Genomic DNA, 15,448 nt, shown 5'->3' on the forward strand with positions numbered 1-15,448 from the left:
TTTTACACAAGCTGTTCTTATATCATTTCCTGATTGGGTTAATTTTGATTTGATTTGAAGCACATGGTGGAAAGACATTCGTCCCCATCCGCTCCTTATTTGCCCTTGTAACGGCAATATCTGAGTGTCATAAGCTTTTGTTAATATCGGTAAATATTTAGTAGACACAGTACTATGCAAAATTCTTAGGCACCCTAGAGATATATAAGTAGCTAAGACTTTTGCACAGTACTGCATGCTGAGGTCTGGGCGTGCTTTGTTGGTACCGGAAGCATGGTAACTCTTGCAGGCTGCCCAGCACAATCTTCGCTGATGTGATTTGGTGCGAAACTATGCATTTCATTGTATGTTCCAATGTACATGTGACCAATAAAGCTAATATTTAATCAGGTGTTCAGACTAAGGGAATAGGTAATTGCCAGATAGTCCATGAGGAGCAGGGAGTTATCGCTCGCTTACACATTACTCCCATTGTTATTGATGCCATTATTAGTGATGGCTCCTCAGCGATGTGCAGTCAGAGCCAGGAGTGTGGCACCACAACTGCTCAATTGTGTTGAAGGGGAAGAAGAAGAGCAAGAGGGTAATGGAGAGAAGGGACCAGTAGTTAGGGAAGCTGTCGAGTGTGTCTGCGGCTGAAGGCATGACTCCACAATGGTATGTGGCCATTGTCAATAATGTCACTGAATGGCTCAGATTAAACTGAGGGGGCAGGGACAAAAGCCAGAGGTCATGGTCCGTCTCTGTACTAATGACTTAGGTTGCAAAAAGCGATACTGTGCTGTAGGCAAAGTTTAGGGAGTAAGGAAAAGAGTTCTAAAGCAGAACTTTAAGGGTAACATTCTCTGTTTTACTCCCAGTCCCACCTGGTAGCAAACAGAATAAGGAAATTAGAGCAAATTAGTACTTGGTTGGAGAGATGTGTTACATTTCTGAGTCGCTGGACCATTTATTTGGCAGACGGACTTGTAGAGGACCAGGAAGAGCATCCTTGTAATAGGGCTTGTTTGTGCCACTCTGGAGTTTAAACCATCTGGAAATGCAGAAAAATTAACAGGAGGTGAAAAGTAGCAGGCGAAGTTGTGCTGCCTGCTTCACTGAGACAGCAGGAAACAATTAGATTAACACCAGTAGTCTGGGAAGTGCTGGTAATCAGCCAATATATTAGCAGCATGCACATGTGAACCAGTTGAAATGGGATCTCTGCAGCAGAATATATAAGCATTAAAAATAAATCATCAGTTGCACGTAAAAAAATAAAATTAACATGTTAATCAAAATCCCTACTTTGCAGGACCAGTTACACCACCTGTTCCACTTCCGAGAAAAAAGAAGCCACTCCCTCGACCTCGCTCTGCAGCTGTAGATAAATTTCACAAAGACGTCCAGCCTCCTGTCCCCAGGCCGCGGAGTAAATTAGTCGAGGTATGTTTTTCTCTGAGCCTTGTTTTTATATTTCTAAGAAGAAACTGAACTTTGCTTTCCCCTAACATTTCCTCACTTTCCTTGTCTAAGCCAAGTTGTAATGTGTGATATATGAGTCCTCCATATGTGACAAGCAAACTTATAAATATTTCTATTAGAATCAGAGTCAGGTTTAACATCACCGGCATATATTGTGAAATTTATTAACTTTGCAGCAGCAGTTCAATCCAATACATAGTAATAGAAAAACACTGAATTACAGTAAGTGTATTATTAAACTAAATAAGTAACGCAAAAATAGGAATAAAAAAGTAGCTAGGTAGTGTTCATGGGTTCAATGTATATTCAGAAATCAAATGGCAGAGGGGAAGAAGCTGTTCCTGAATCATTAAGTTTGTGCCTTCAGGCTTCTGTACCTCCTCCCTGACTGTAGCAATGAGAAGAGATCATGTCCTGGGTGATGGGGGTCCTAAATGATGGATGTCGCCATTAGAAGAGAATTGGTCAGATTTTAATTGGGCTTACCCATCCTCTTTAGAATTGCCAGGGTGCAAGTTTTTTTGCTTGTCAACAACTAATTTGGAAAAGCTTTATTTCTGAGCAGGGGAAGAGGGAAATGCTGGTAGGGTCCATTTCCATCATTAATGTTTTACATGAAATTAGGGATCTAACCATTTATTGGGGCATAGTAGCATTGAGTCGAGAGTAGGTCTTTTAACTGTAGTTTCTTTGATCAAGGTTTACAAGGCTACATTCAAGACTTATCTGCAGCCGAACTTAGTTTACCTACTGTTGAACTAACCTCAATATAATAATCAAACAAAAGAGCTCTCATTCTTTCTTTTATTTAGTAATTGATCAAATGGTAATTTATTGCTTTCGTGGGAATAAGTTCTCAGTTTTGCTTCTTAGCATCAATCCTAAAAAGCTTAACCCTGAATATTTTTCAGGAGGATGCACACTAAATAGTTTCAGAGGAAATAGTTTCTCGTTGTATTTTTTGTTTGTTGCCATTATCATAAAATATTTAACTAGATTGTCCCTTGATCTTCTAAATTCCAGAGAATATATCTCTATGCAAACATTCCTTTATGTATTAGCCAATTTAACTCCTGTAGTGCATGTGCCTTGTTGCTAAGTTTTACATCCACGTTCTTCAGGCTCATAACTCTATACCTGTGATGTATTACCCAGAGCTGCTGTTGCTACTTCAGATTTAATCTAAACACGATCTTTACAATAGCACTAACAACTGAAAAGTAAGTGCTAGCCTGATTAAAGGTCATATTCAGTTATGATTTTGATAATTTCTTTATCTGCCAATGAACGAGATAATTTATGTATGTGAACTTTGTTTATAAAGGATCTCTTGTGTTTCATCATTTAGAAGTACTTTGTTCTTGCTCATAAGTCTTAATGTAATCCACGTAAGGTCAATATTATCCAGATATGCTGGCCTTTTTTTGAACTAGAGGGATTTCTCCATGGTTGATATTGAGACATTGATTCACTAGTACTTCTGATTAATGCTGTGCAATTTTCAAATTTTCTGATGACAAAAGATTATGAGAGGCATAGATAGGGTAGATAGTCAGTACCTGTTTCCCAGGGCACCAATAGCAAACACCAGTGGGTATAGGTACAAAATTAAGGGAGGGAAGTTTAGGGGAGACATCAGGGGTAAGTTTTTTACACAGAGGGTTGTGAGTGCCTGGAATGACTTGCCAGGGATGGTGGTGGAGGCTAAAACATTAGGGGTATTTAAGAGCCTCTTGGACAAGCACATGGATGATAGAAAAATGGAGGGTTATGGGGTAGCGTGGGTTTAGTACTTTTTTTAAGGATTATATGGGTCAGCACAACATGGAAGGCTGAAGGCCTGTACTGTGCCATAGTGTTCCATAGTTCTAAAAACACCTAGAGGTATAGTGAACTGTTAAGGGGATGATAATAATAGGCAACGGAGTCTTGGATATGTGTGGTATGGCTGATTGTTCAGATGGAGTCTAATCTTTAAAAAGGTAAAATGTTATGTTTTGATAGCACAACTGAGAAGAGATTATAAAATCAGAATGAGGTTTAATATCACTGATATGCAGTGCCCATATAAAGTATTCACCCCCCCCCCCCCCCAGAAGTTTTCATGTTTTATTGTTTTACAACATTGAATCATAGTAGATTTAATTTGGCTTTTTTGACACCGATCAACAGAAAAGGACTCTTTCATGTCAAAGTGAAAACAGATCTCTATAAAGTGATCTAAATTAATTACAAAAATAAAACGCAAAATAATTGATTGCATAAGTATTCACCCCCCTCAAGTCAGTATTTAGTAGATGCACCTTTGGCAGCAATTACAGCCTTCAGTCTGTGTGGATAGATCTCCATCAGCTTTGCACATCTGGACACTGCAATTTTTCCCTTTTCTTTACAAAACTGCTCAAGCTCTGTTAGATTGCATGGGGATTGTGAGTGAACAGGCCTTTTTAAGTCCAGCCACAAATTTTCAATTGGATTAAGGTCTGGACTCTGACTTGACCACTCCAGGACATTAACTTTGTTGTTTTTAAGCCATTCCTATGTAGCTTTGGCTTTATGCTTGGGGTTATTGTCTTGCTGGAAAATAAATCTCCCATGTCACAGTTCTCTTGCAGACTGTATCAGGATTTCCCTGTATTTTACTGCATTCATTTTACACTCTACCTTCACAAGATTTCCAGGGCCTGCTGCAGTGAAGCATCCCCACAGCATGATGCAGCCACCACCATGCCTCACAGTAAAGATGGTGTATTTTTGATAATGTGTGGTATTTGCTTCACACCAAACATAGCATTTAGTCTGATGGCCAAAAAGCTCAATTTTGACCATAGAAACCATAGAAACTTCTTCCATCTGACTTTGTAGAGATCTGTTCTCACTTTGACACAAAAGAGTTTTTTTCTGTTGATCTGTGTCAAAAAGCCAAATTAAATCCACTGTGATTCAATGTTGTAAAACAATAAAACATGAAAACTACCAGGTGGGGTGAATACTTTTTATAGGCACCGTATGCCATTGAATTTGTTATTTTGCTTCATCAGTTCCGTGCAAGACATTAAAATTACAAAAAGTTAAAAAAAATAAGTAGCACAAAAGAGGAATAATGAGGTAGTTTTCATAGTTTCATGGGCCACTTAGAAATCTGATGGCGAAGGAATGTCACCAACAGTGTCCTCAGTAGTAGGGAGGATGGTGCCTGTAATGGAACTGTAAGGGAGGATAAAAATGGCTGGTAGACCTCACAAATTTTAAGTTTCTCCATTTTCCCAATTTGATCATTTAGCTAGCAAACCAAAAGAAGCAAAAGCGAAGGACATTTGGCTGATCTCCAACATTTGGAAGTCAGGGACTAATACAGAGGTTTGTGTATTCTGCTGCATGTGCTTAGAGCAGTAGTGAAGTAACACCTTTGATTTCAACTGGATTTCAGTGGGTACAGCTATACATCCAAGTGCTGGTATCTTCCACTGTTCACTTTAATAATTCACTAGCAGATTACCTGGTTTAAAATGTCTATTATAAACAAAACCTTTGTTTCAGGCAACTCCCTTCGATAATTCTCGGGAGCACATGAACAACTTGTGGCTTCAGGAGCAGGCAGAGAAGGAACAGCAAATTATCAAGAAAAGGGCTACAATTCGATGGTTCAAAGAAACTCAGGCTCGAAAAGTAGTTCAGAATGGCACGTTTCCTTGCTGGTTTCATGGGATGATCACAAGACGGTGAGTGTAGTTTAAATTTATTTGGGTGTGATTTATCATTGATATTGATAATTTTAATACCATGGTATTAAATTTGCATTGATTGCAAATGTGGTATTCAATGAGTTAACTATTTAGCAAAACTTCAGATTCCCGATTCTGCTTGAAAATACTTATAACAGTGCATTGTCAGTAGCTACAGACAGGTTACATACCTTATAGAACCATAGAACATTACAGCACAGAAACAGGCCTTTTGGCCCTTCTTGGCTGTGCTGAACCATTTTTCTGCCTAGTCCCACTGACCTGCACCTGGGCCATCTCCCTCCAAACCCCTCTCATCCATATACCTGTCCAAGTTTTTTCTTAAATGTCAAGTGAGCCCACATTCACCACTTCATCTGGCAGCTCATTCCACACTCCCATCACTCTCTGCGTGAAGAAGCCCCCCCCCCCCCACATGTTCCCTTTAAACTTTTTCCCCTGCACCCTTAACCCATGACCTCTGGTTTTTTTCTCCCCTAGCCTCAGTGGAAAAAGCCTGCTTGCATTCACTCTATCTATACCCATCATAATTTATACACCTCTATCAAATCTCCCCTCATTCTCCTACGCTCCAGGGAATAAAGTCCTAACCTATTCAACCTTTCTCTATAACTCAGTTTCTCAAGTCCCGGCAACATCCGATGAGGAATGAGATTCAGTCCTTTGCAAGGGGGGACATAGGGTCAGGAGAAGTAGAGTCTGTGTGGATAGAATTGAGGAACAGTAAGGGCAAAAGGACCCAAATGGGTGTTGTCTACAGGCCACCAAACAGTAGCATGGATATTGGGTGCAAGTTGAATAGGGAGTTAACATTGGCATGTGGCAAAGGTAATGTCGCAGTAGTTATGGGGGATTTCAACATGCAGGTGAACTGGGATAATCAGGTTGGACCACAGGATAGGGAGTTTGTAGAGTGCCTATGGGATGCATTCTTGGAACAGCTTGTACGAGAGCCGACCAGGGACAAGACTATTCTGGATTTAGTGTTATGTAATGAACAGGATTTGATAAGCGATCTTGCAGTAAGGGAGCCATTAGGAGGTAGTGATCATAATATGATAAGTTTTTATCTGCAATTTGAGAAGGATAAGGGCAGCTCGGAGGTGTCAGTGTTGCAGTTGAACAGGGGAAACTATGGAGCCATGAGGGAGGAGCTGGCCAAAGTTGACTGGACGGATAGCCTAGCAGAAAAGACAGTGGAACAGCAATGGCAGGTATTCTTGGGAATAATGCACAAGGTGCAAAATCCGTTCATCCCCCAGAGAAGGAAGGATTCAAAGGGGGGAAAGGGGCCACAGTGGTTGACAAAGGAAGTCAGAGATTGCATAGCATTAAAAAAAAAGGAAGTATGACAGAGCTAAGGTGAGTGGGAGGACAGATGATTGGGAAGTTTTTAAGGAACAACAGAACTTAACTAAAAAGACAATACGGGGAGAAAAAAAAGAGGTACGAACGCAAGCTAGCCTGGAATATAAAGGAAGATAGCAAAAGCTTTTTTAGGTATGTGAAGAGAAAGAAGATAGTTAAGAACAATGTTGGGCCCTTGAAGAATGAATTGGGTGAAATTGTTATGGGAAACAGAGAAATGGCAGAAGAATTTAATGAGTACTTTAGATCTGTTTTCACTAAGGAAGACACAAGCAATCTCCCAGATGTATGGATGGGCCAAGGACATAGGGTAACTGAGGAAATGAAACAGATTGACATTAGGAAGGAAATGGTGATGAGAAGACTGATGGGACTGAAGGCTGACAAATCCCCAGGTCCAGATGGTCTGCATCCTAGGGTACTAAAGGAGGTGGCCCTGGAAATTGCGGATGCATTGGTAATCATTTTCCAATGTTCCTTAGATTCAGGATCAGTTCCTGAGGATTGGAGAATGGCTAATGTTATCCCACTTTTTAAGAAAGGAGGGAGGGAGAAAACAGAGAACTATCGACCTGTCAGCCTGACATCGGTGGTGGGGAAGATGCTGGAGTCCATTATTAAGGATGAAATAGTGGCATATCTAGATAGCAGTGATAGGATTGGGCCGAGCCAGCATGGATTTACCAAGGGTAAATCATGCTTGACTAATCTGTTGGAGTTTTTCGAGGATGTAACCAGGAAGTTAGACGGGGATGTAGTGTACCTCGATTTTCAGAAGGCATTTGATAAGGTCCCACATAGGAGATTGGTGGGTAAAATCAAAGCTCAGGGCATCGGGGGGAAGACATTGACATGGATAGAAAACTGGTTGGCAGATAGAAAGCAAAGGGTAGCGGTGAATGGGTGTTTCTCGGAATGGCAGGTGGTGACTAGTGGGGTGCCACAGGGCTCGGTATTGGGACCACAGCTGTTTACAATTTACGTCAATGATTTGGATGAAGGCATTGAAAATAACATCAGCAAATTTGCTGATGATACTAAGCTGGGTGGCAGTGTGATATGTGATGAGGATGTTAGGAGAATTCAGGGTGACTTGGATAGGCTGGGTGAGTGGGGAGATACTTGGCAGATGACGTTTAATGTGAGTAAGTGTGAGGTTATCCACTTTGGGAATAAGAACAGGAAGGCAGATTATTATTTGAATGGTGTAGAGTTAGGTAAGGGAGAAATACAAAGAGATCTAGGAGTCCTTGTTCATCAGTCACTGAAGGTGAATGAGCAAGTGCAGCAGGCAGTGAAGAAGGCTAATGGAATGTTGGCCTTTATTACAAAGGGAATTGAGTACAAGAGCAAGGAAATCCTCTTGCATTTGTACAGAGCCCTGGTGAGACCACACCTGGAGTATTGTGTACAGTTTTGGTCTCCAGGGTTAAGGAAGGACATCCTGGCTGTAGAGGAAGTGCAGCGTAGATTCACGAGGTTAATTCCTGGGATGTCTGGACTGTCTTATGCTGAGAGGTTAGAGAGACTGGGCTTGTACACTCTGGAATTAAGGAGATTGAGAGGGGATCTGATTGAAACATATAAGATTATTAAGGGATTGGACAAGATAGAGGCAGGAAATATGTTCCAGATGCTGGGAGAGTCCAGTACCAGAGGGCATGGTTTGAGAATAAGGGGTAGGTCATTTAGGACAGAGTTAAGGAAAAACTTCTTCTCCCAGAGAGTTGTGGAGGTCTGGAATGCACTGCCTCGGAAGATAGTGGAGGCCAATTCTCTGGATGCTTTCAAGAAGGAGCTAGATAGGTATCTTATGGATAAGGGAATCAAGGGATATGGGGACAAGGCAGGAACCGGGTATTGATAGTAGTTGATCAGCCATGATCTCAAAATGGCGGTGCAGGCTTGAAGGGCCGAATGGTCTACTTCTGCACCTATTGTCTATTGTCTATTGTCTATAAACCTTCTCTGCACTCTTTCAACCTTATTAATATCCTTCCTGTAATTAGGTGACCAAAACTGCACACAATACTCCAAATTCAGTCTCACCAATGTCTTATACAACCTCACCATTACATTCCAACTCTTATACTCAATACTTTGATTTATAAAGGCCAATGTACCAAAAGCTCTCTTTACAACCCTATCTACTTGTGACGCCACTTTTAGGGAATTATGTATCTGTACTCCCAGATCCCTCTGTTCTACTGCACTCCTCAGTGTCCTACCATTTACCTTGTATGTTCTACCTTGGTTTGACCTTCCGAAGTGCAATACCTCACACTTGTCCGCATTAAATTCCATCTGCCATTTTTCAGCCCATTCTTCCAACTGGTCCAAATCCCTCTGCAAGCTTTGAAAACCTTCCTCACTGTCCACTACACCTCCAATCTTTGTATCATCAGCAAATTTGCTGATCCAATTTGCCACATTATCATCCAGATTCAACTGTGCTGAAACAGCACTCAACTGCCACAGAAAACGCTCGCTTCTATGAGACCAGCATGTGGACACTGCGGGCCGTCTGCGTGCTGTTGAAATCCGTGGAAGGGCCTCAATGTGTTATATATGTCATTGGATGCTACTGTGTATATATATCTTGCTTAAAGATTAAAAGATTAGCTTTATTTGTCACATGTACATCAAAGCTTACAGTGAAATACGTCATTTGTGTCAACAACCAGCACAATCTGAGAAAGTGTTGGGCTCAGCCCACAAATGTCGCCATGCTCCCAGTGCCAAAATAGCATGCCCACAAGTTACCTTTGTCTTGGGAATGTGGGAAGAAACTGGAGCATCGGGAAGAAACCCACACAGTCATGGGGAGAACGTACAAATTCCTTATAGGCAGAGGTGGGAATTGAATCTTAATCACTGATTACTCAAATTTCAAAGTAAACATTATCAAAGTACATCAATGTCACCATGTGCAACCCTCAGATTCATTTTCTTGTGGGCATACTCAATAAATCCAGTAACCACAATGCAATTAGTGAAAGACCACACCAACTGGACAGACAGCCAGTGTGCAGAAGACAACAAACTTTGCAAATTCAAAAAGAAAGGTAGGCAGAACCAGAGCAGAATCTCATGAGTGTACAAGGAGTACCATGGGGGCTGAGGAAGTACTGTCTGGGGCACCGGTTTTCTCGGATATTTCTTCTTTATTTGTGAAAGTGTACTACTAAAATGCATTTTTATACTTTGCATTGCAGTGAAGGTGAAAATCTGTTGGCAAACCAACCGTTAGGTTGCTTCTTGATACGTGTCAGTGAAAGCAGGGAGGGGTATACATTAACTTACAGGTAACTATTTTTGTCCTTTAAAATTATTAGCCTTGCTTGAAATTGCTTAGTTATCAGTATAAATTCTTCCTCCCTTGTACTTCTCTCTCTTTCCCTCTCTCCCTTGTATTTTTTTCAGACCCTCATGTCATACACTCTTTCCCACCTTCCCTCTATCCCCACAAATCCCATGACTACTCTGGTCAAGTTTCATTCAAATCTTGATAATTGTATTGTTTTTGAAAACTCTTTAAGGGGGATATCTCATGCTCATTCCAATGTGCACTGATCTCTAACTTCTATTTGGATCTACATAATCACTGAGCTTTGTTTAATATCCCCTTCACATTTAGCTTCCTCTATTCACCACGCAACAGCCACACCATTCTGGCGTGCATTGCCAGTATCGTCTGTTGTGATTGGTTTCAGAAATAATTAACCTTCCTTATCCTCTTCATAGTATTTAACACAATAGATGACATCTTTCCGTAAACAAGTACTCTACTGTGCAAAAGTCTTAGGCAGGTATGGTGCTGAGAACTTTTTTACACTCTAATGATTTTATGCATTGCACTGTACGGCTGCTGCAAAAAAAACATACGACATATGTAAGTGATGATAAACCACGTTCTGATGTGAGTCTCGATTGTGGACTGAGAGGGGGAAGAGGGCAAGGAGAGGGGAATCATGGTTGGAAGAAGGGGAAGGGAGAGGGGAGGGAGCAGGAAGCACCAGGGAGATATTCTGCACAGATCAGTAAACCAATTGTTTGGAATCAAATGACCTTGCCCTGGTGTCTCAGGGCTGGATGTGTCTGCACCCTCGCCAACCCCCACCCCTGGCACCCCTTCTCAGCCACCTGTCCCACGCCACACCCACCGCCTTCTGCCCTCACCATTCCCAACACCCTTTGCTCCCACCAGATTTACAAAGTCCTTCTCACTCTGAGTTGACAAATATAAAGTACTGTGCAGAAGCCTTGTGCTTTCTAACTATATGACCTGTGTGTGTACTGTATCTCTCTCTCCCCCCTCCCTCCCTCCTCTCTCCCCCTCCCTCCCTCCTCTCTCCCCCTCCCTCCTTCCTCTCTCTCTCCTTCCCCCTCTCCCTCCCTCCCCCTCTCCCCCCTCTCTCTCTCCCTCCCTCCCCCTCTCCCCTCTACCCTCTCTCCCCCTCCCCTCTCTCTCCCTCCCCCTCTCCCCCCTCTCTGTCTCTCTTCCCCCCCCCTCACACCCCCTCTCTCTCCTCTCTCTCCCCTGTTTTGCAGTATAGTTGTAAAGAAAATGGTGAGACTGTTGGAAATTAATGGCTGCATTTTCTTGTTCTGGTTTTCACACTGTGTAGTAAAGAAGTGTGAGGAGATGGGTGGTCTGTCTAGGTGCGATGTATCTAGGAAGTGGTTGTGATTGCAAAGTTTCTTTATAAGCTGTTATTCTTCCACTCAGTTGCGACTTTTACATTAAAATGGGCAATAATGGGTTTTGTTCTCTTTTTTTAATTCACTGAATTTTGAGAAAGTTTTCCAGCATTTGGTGGGTGACTATTGAATCTGTTACTTAAATTAAATACTCATAAATTACATGGATTGAAGACCATTCCTGGATTTATTATTTTATTTGTTTTGTCTGCATTACTGTCACAAAACACAAATTTCACAACGTGTGACAGTAAACCTGATTCTGATTCTGAACTTGTATCTATTGTAATCATTGCATTAGCAGCTTTGCAAGAGAAAAAGAAACACAACGATTTTTACCGCATAAATAGGAGAGATCAATTAAAAGATATTTTATCTCGATTCTCCAAATCTTGGAGATCACCGAAACATTAAGTACCTATGAATAAGCAATTCATATGTATACATAATTCTATCGATACATAATCATTAACAAATTGTTACTAAATTCTTTTCTCTAATGTTTCCCATTTAATGAATGAGAAACTTATTTATTTAGAGATAAAAAGGGGAATAGACCCTTCCAGCGCTGCCCCTGACGATCTGGATTTAATCCTAACCTAATCACAGGACAATTTACAATGACCACTTAACCTACCTGGTACGCCTTTGGACTGGGGGAGGAAAGCAGAGGACCTGGAGAAAACCCACACATTGCACGGGGAGAACGGACAGAGACTCCTTACAGAGGAGGCCAGAATTGAATCCCCAGATGTAATGGTGTCACGCCAGCCGCTATGCTGCAGTGGAGGTACAAATGGCTGTACACTTACAGAATAATACATTTCAGGAAGCTGCTCAGCCCACACTAAAATGGGACAGCACTCTGAAAGAGCTATACAATGAACTCCATTCCCTTTCCTTCACCCTGTGGCCCACTAAATCTTTCCTTTCAGGTTATTCAGATTTGTATTTAATCCATCCAGTTTTCTTTTTATTAACTCACTGCCCTAAGTACTATTTTCTAAATCCCATTTATTTTTCTCTCCTGTTGTCTCCCAGAGTTTACCCTCCATTGTCAGCCAGAAGTTGTTGGATTTGACCTTTGTCCCAGGAATTGTCTGGCGTCTGTCCCTTTGTATCAGAATTAGAAACTTGTGGTTAGATTAGTCATTGTTTTCATACCTTCCCATAGCAAGGACTAGACGATTTTTTAAGTTCCACCCACCTTTTCTTTAACTAACTCTCTCCTACTAACAGAAGCTTCTTTAGCAAAAGTGGATCCAGACTATTCATTCACGTTCTCAGCTCTCCTCCTGCTGCCACTAAATGGACACTTTCCTCTATGGTCAATCATCTTCCCTTTCGTTAGATAGTCGTTTTACTCTTTATAATGTTATAGGAACTTTGGCTTCACCTTTCTGCTCATTAATACATCATCTTGCTCTCAAGTTCTCAGGTACTTTTCCAAAAATTAATGAATTTTGAGGATGTGACTAAGCACATTGATGAAGGTAGAGCAGTAGATGTAGTGTATATGGATTTCAGCAAGGCATTTGATAAGGTACCCCATGCAAAGCTTATTGAGAAACTAAGGAGGCATGGGATCCAAGAGGACATTGCTTTGTGGATCCAGAGCTAGCTTGCCCACAGAAGGCAAAGAGTGGTTGTAGACGGGTCATATTCTGCATGGAGGTTGGTCACCAGTGGGGTGCCTCAGGGATCTGTTCTGGGACCCTTACTCTTGGTGATTTTTATAAATGACCTGGATGAGGAAGTGGAGGGGTGGTTAGTAAAGTGTGCTGATGTCACAAAGGTTGGAGGTGTTGTGGATAGTGTGGAGGGCTGTCAGAGGTTACAGCGGGTCATTGATAGGATCCAAAACTGGGCTGAGAAGTGGCAGATGGAGTTCAACCCAGTTAAGTGTTTTGGTAAGGTCAAATATGATGGCAGAATATAGTATTAATGGTAAGATTCTTGGCAGTGTGGAGGATCAGAGGGATCTTGGGGTCCGAGTCCATAGGACGCTCAAAGCAGCTGTGCAGGTTGACTCTGTGGTTAAGAAGGCATATGGTGTATTGGCCTTCATCAATTGTGGAATTGAATTTAGGAGCTGAGAGGTAATGTTGCAGCTATATAGGACCCTGGTCAGACCCCACTTGGAGTACTGTGCTCAGTTCTGGTTTTCTCACTACAGGAAGGATATGGAAGCCATAGAAAGGGTGCAGAGGAGATTTACAAAGAATGGTGCCTGGATTGGGGAGCATGCCTTATGAAAACAGGTTGAGTGAACTCGGCCTTTTCTCCTTGAAGCGACGGAGGATGAGTGGTGACCTGATAGAGGTGTACAAGATGATGAGAGGCATTGATCATGTGGATAGTGAGAGGCTTTTTCCCAGGCTGAAATGGTTGCCACAAGAGGACACGGTTTAAGGTGCTGGGGAGTAGGTACAGAGGAGATGTCAGTGGTAAGTTTTTTACTCAGAGAGTGGTGAGTGCGTGGAATAGGCTGCCGGCAACAGTGGTGGAGGTGGATACGATAGAGTCTTTTAAGAGGCTTTTAGATAGGTACATGGAGCTTAGTAAAATAGAGGGCTATAGGTAAGCCTAGTAATTTCTAAGGTAAGGGATGTGTTCAGCACAACTTTGTGGGCCGAAGGGCCTGTGTTGTGCTGTAGGTTTTCTATGTTTCTATGAACTCTGGGGATATTAGAAATGTCCAGCTTAAAATTTTAAAAGGAAGGTTAATATCGGATGGTATTGTTTAAAGAAAACAGTTCACTCTTATGTAAATTTAATTTATATCCTGAGAACTGACTAAAATTAGTAAATGGAATACAAATGTAAAGAGGTTGTAACATTAGATATAAAAAGCAATAAGTCATCAGCATAGAACGACACTTTATGAATAGTACCACTCCTTAAAATACCAGTAATCTCTTTAGACTCTCGAAAAGCAATTGCTAAGGGTTCTAATGCCAAATCAAAAAGCAAAGGGCTCAAAGGACAACCTTGTCTAGTTCCATGTTGGAGTTTAAAAGTTTGAGAATTCTGAAGATTAGTAAGAACCCGAGCGGAGGGAGATAAATAAAGTAATTTAATCAAATGAATAAAATTAGGTCCAAAATTAAAATTTTCTAAGGAGGTAAAAAGATAATTCCATTCAACTCTGTCAAAGGCCTTCTCTGCATCCAAAGATATCTCACATTTACGGTCTGCTGTTGGGACTGAAAAAGGCGTCTTTAGATAAAATTAAAGGAGACTGGGAAAAGGATTTACAGAACTGGAAAACTATTTTAAAATTGATTAATTCTTCATCATCATGTGCTCAGTCATTCTTTATTACAATTCAAAGTGGTACATGGAGTTCATATGTCTAAAGACAAGCTGTCTCATTTCTACGCAGATATTTCCCCCTACTGTGATAAATGTACTAATGTAGTGGCCACACTAATTCATATATTTTGGACATGTCCGAGCTTTGAACAAATTTGTAAAGATGTATTTCAAACTTTTTCTGTACTCTTCAATGTTAGTTTTAAGCCCAATCCCTTGACTGCCATGTTTGGTATTGTTGAGGATAGTATTACAAGACTGAAGCCATCTAATTTGCAGTTATTGGCCTTTATAACGCTTATGGCCAGGAGGATGATCTTGCTCAAGTGGAAGGAGGCTGCCCGCCCTCTCATGTTCAATGGCTATCGGAAGTTATGTTGTGCCTTGATCTAGAGAAGATTCGTTGTTCGATTTCTGATTCTAAACATGATTTTCTAATGTTATGGGGATCCTTTCTGAGGTATTTTCATAATCTTTGAACTGTTATTAAAGTATGGTTCTGAGCCATTATTATTATTATAATATTACATGGTAAGGTTTTTTTTTTCTCTTTTCTTTTTCACCAACCAGCTTATTTTGGTAGTGGGGGTAGATTCTTTTTAATAAAATACAATCATTCTACTTTATTTCATTTCATAATTCAATTTTTTTTTCTACATGATTGATTTGGAATATGGGATACTGTGATCATATTACTGTGATTTAAATGTAATGTAATTTGTATTACTTGTATCCTTATAAACTTTGTATTTATATCCATGCAATTTATATAATATTAATAAAAATATTGAAAGAGAAATGTCCAGCTGCATAAAGGTAAAAGGGTCTTTTAAGTCAGTGGTTTTAAACTTGAA

At 40.9% G+C, this 15,448-nt stretch overlaps 1 protein-coding gene across 2 annotated transcripts in view; it reads left to right on the top strand.

Annotated features, from left to right (window-relative positions):
• The window catches only part of LOC140737716 (myosin-IIIa), a 181,673-nt gene that overhangs the window by 144,361 nt on the left and 21,864 nt on the right, over nt 1–15,448 (top strand). For both annotated transcript variants that reach the window (XM_073064280.1, XM_073064281.1), the window contains 3 exons: nt 1,295–1,425; nt 5,005–5,186; nt 9,794–9,883. In XM_073064280.1, the coding sequence (XP_072920381.1) occupies nt 1,295–1,425; nt 5,005–5,186; nt 9,794–9,883 (403 nt within the window). The remainder of the gene's footprint in view (nt 1–1,294; nt 1,426–5,004; nt 5,187–9,793; nt 9,884–15,448) is intronic.

The sequence above is a fragment of the Hemitrygon akajei genome, chromosome 13 (assembly GCF_048418815.1).
Source record: "Hemitrygon akajei chromosome 13, sHemAka1.3, whole genome shotgun sequence".
Classification (NCBI taxonomy): Eukaryota; Metazoa; Chordata; class Chondrichthyes; order Myliobatiformes; family Dasyatidae; genus Hemitrygon; species Hemitrygon akajei.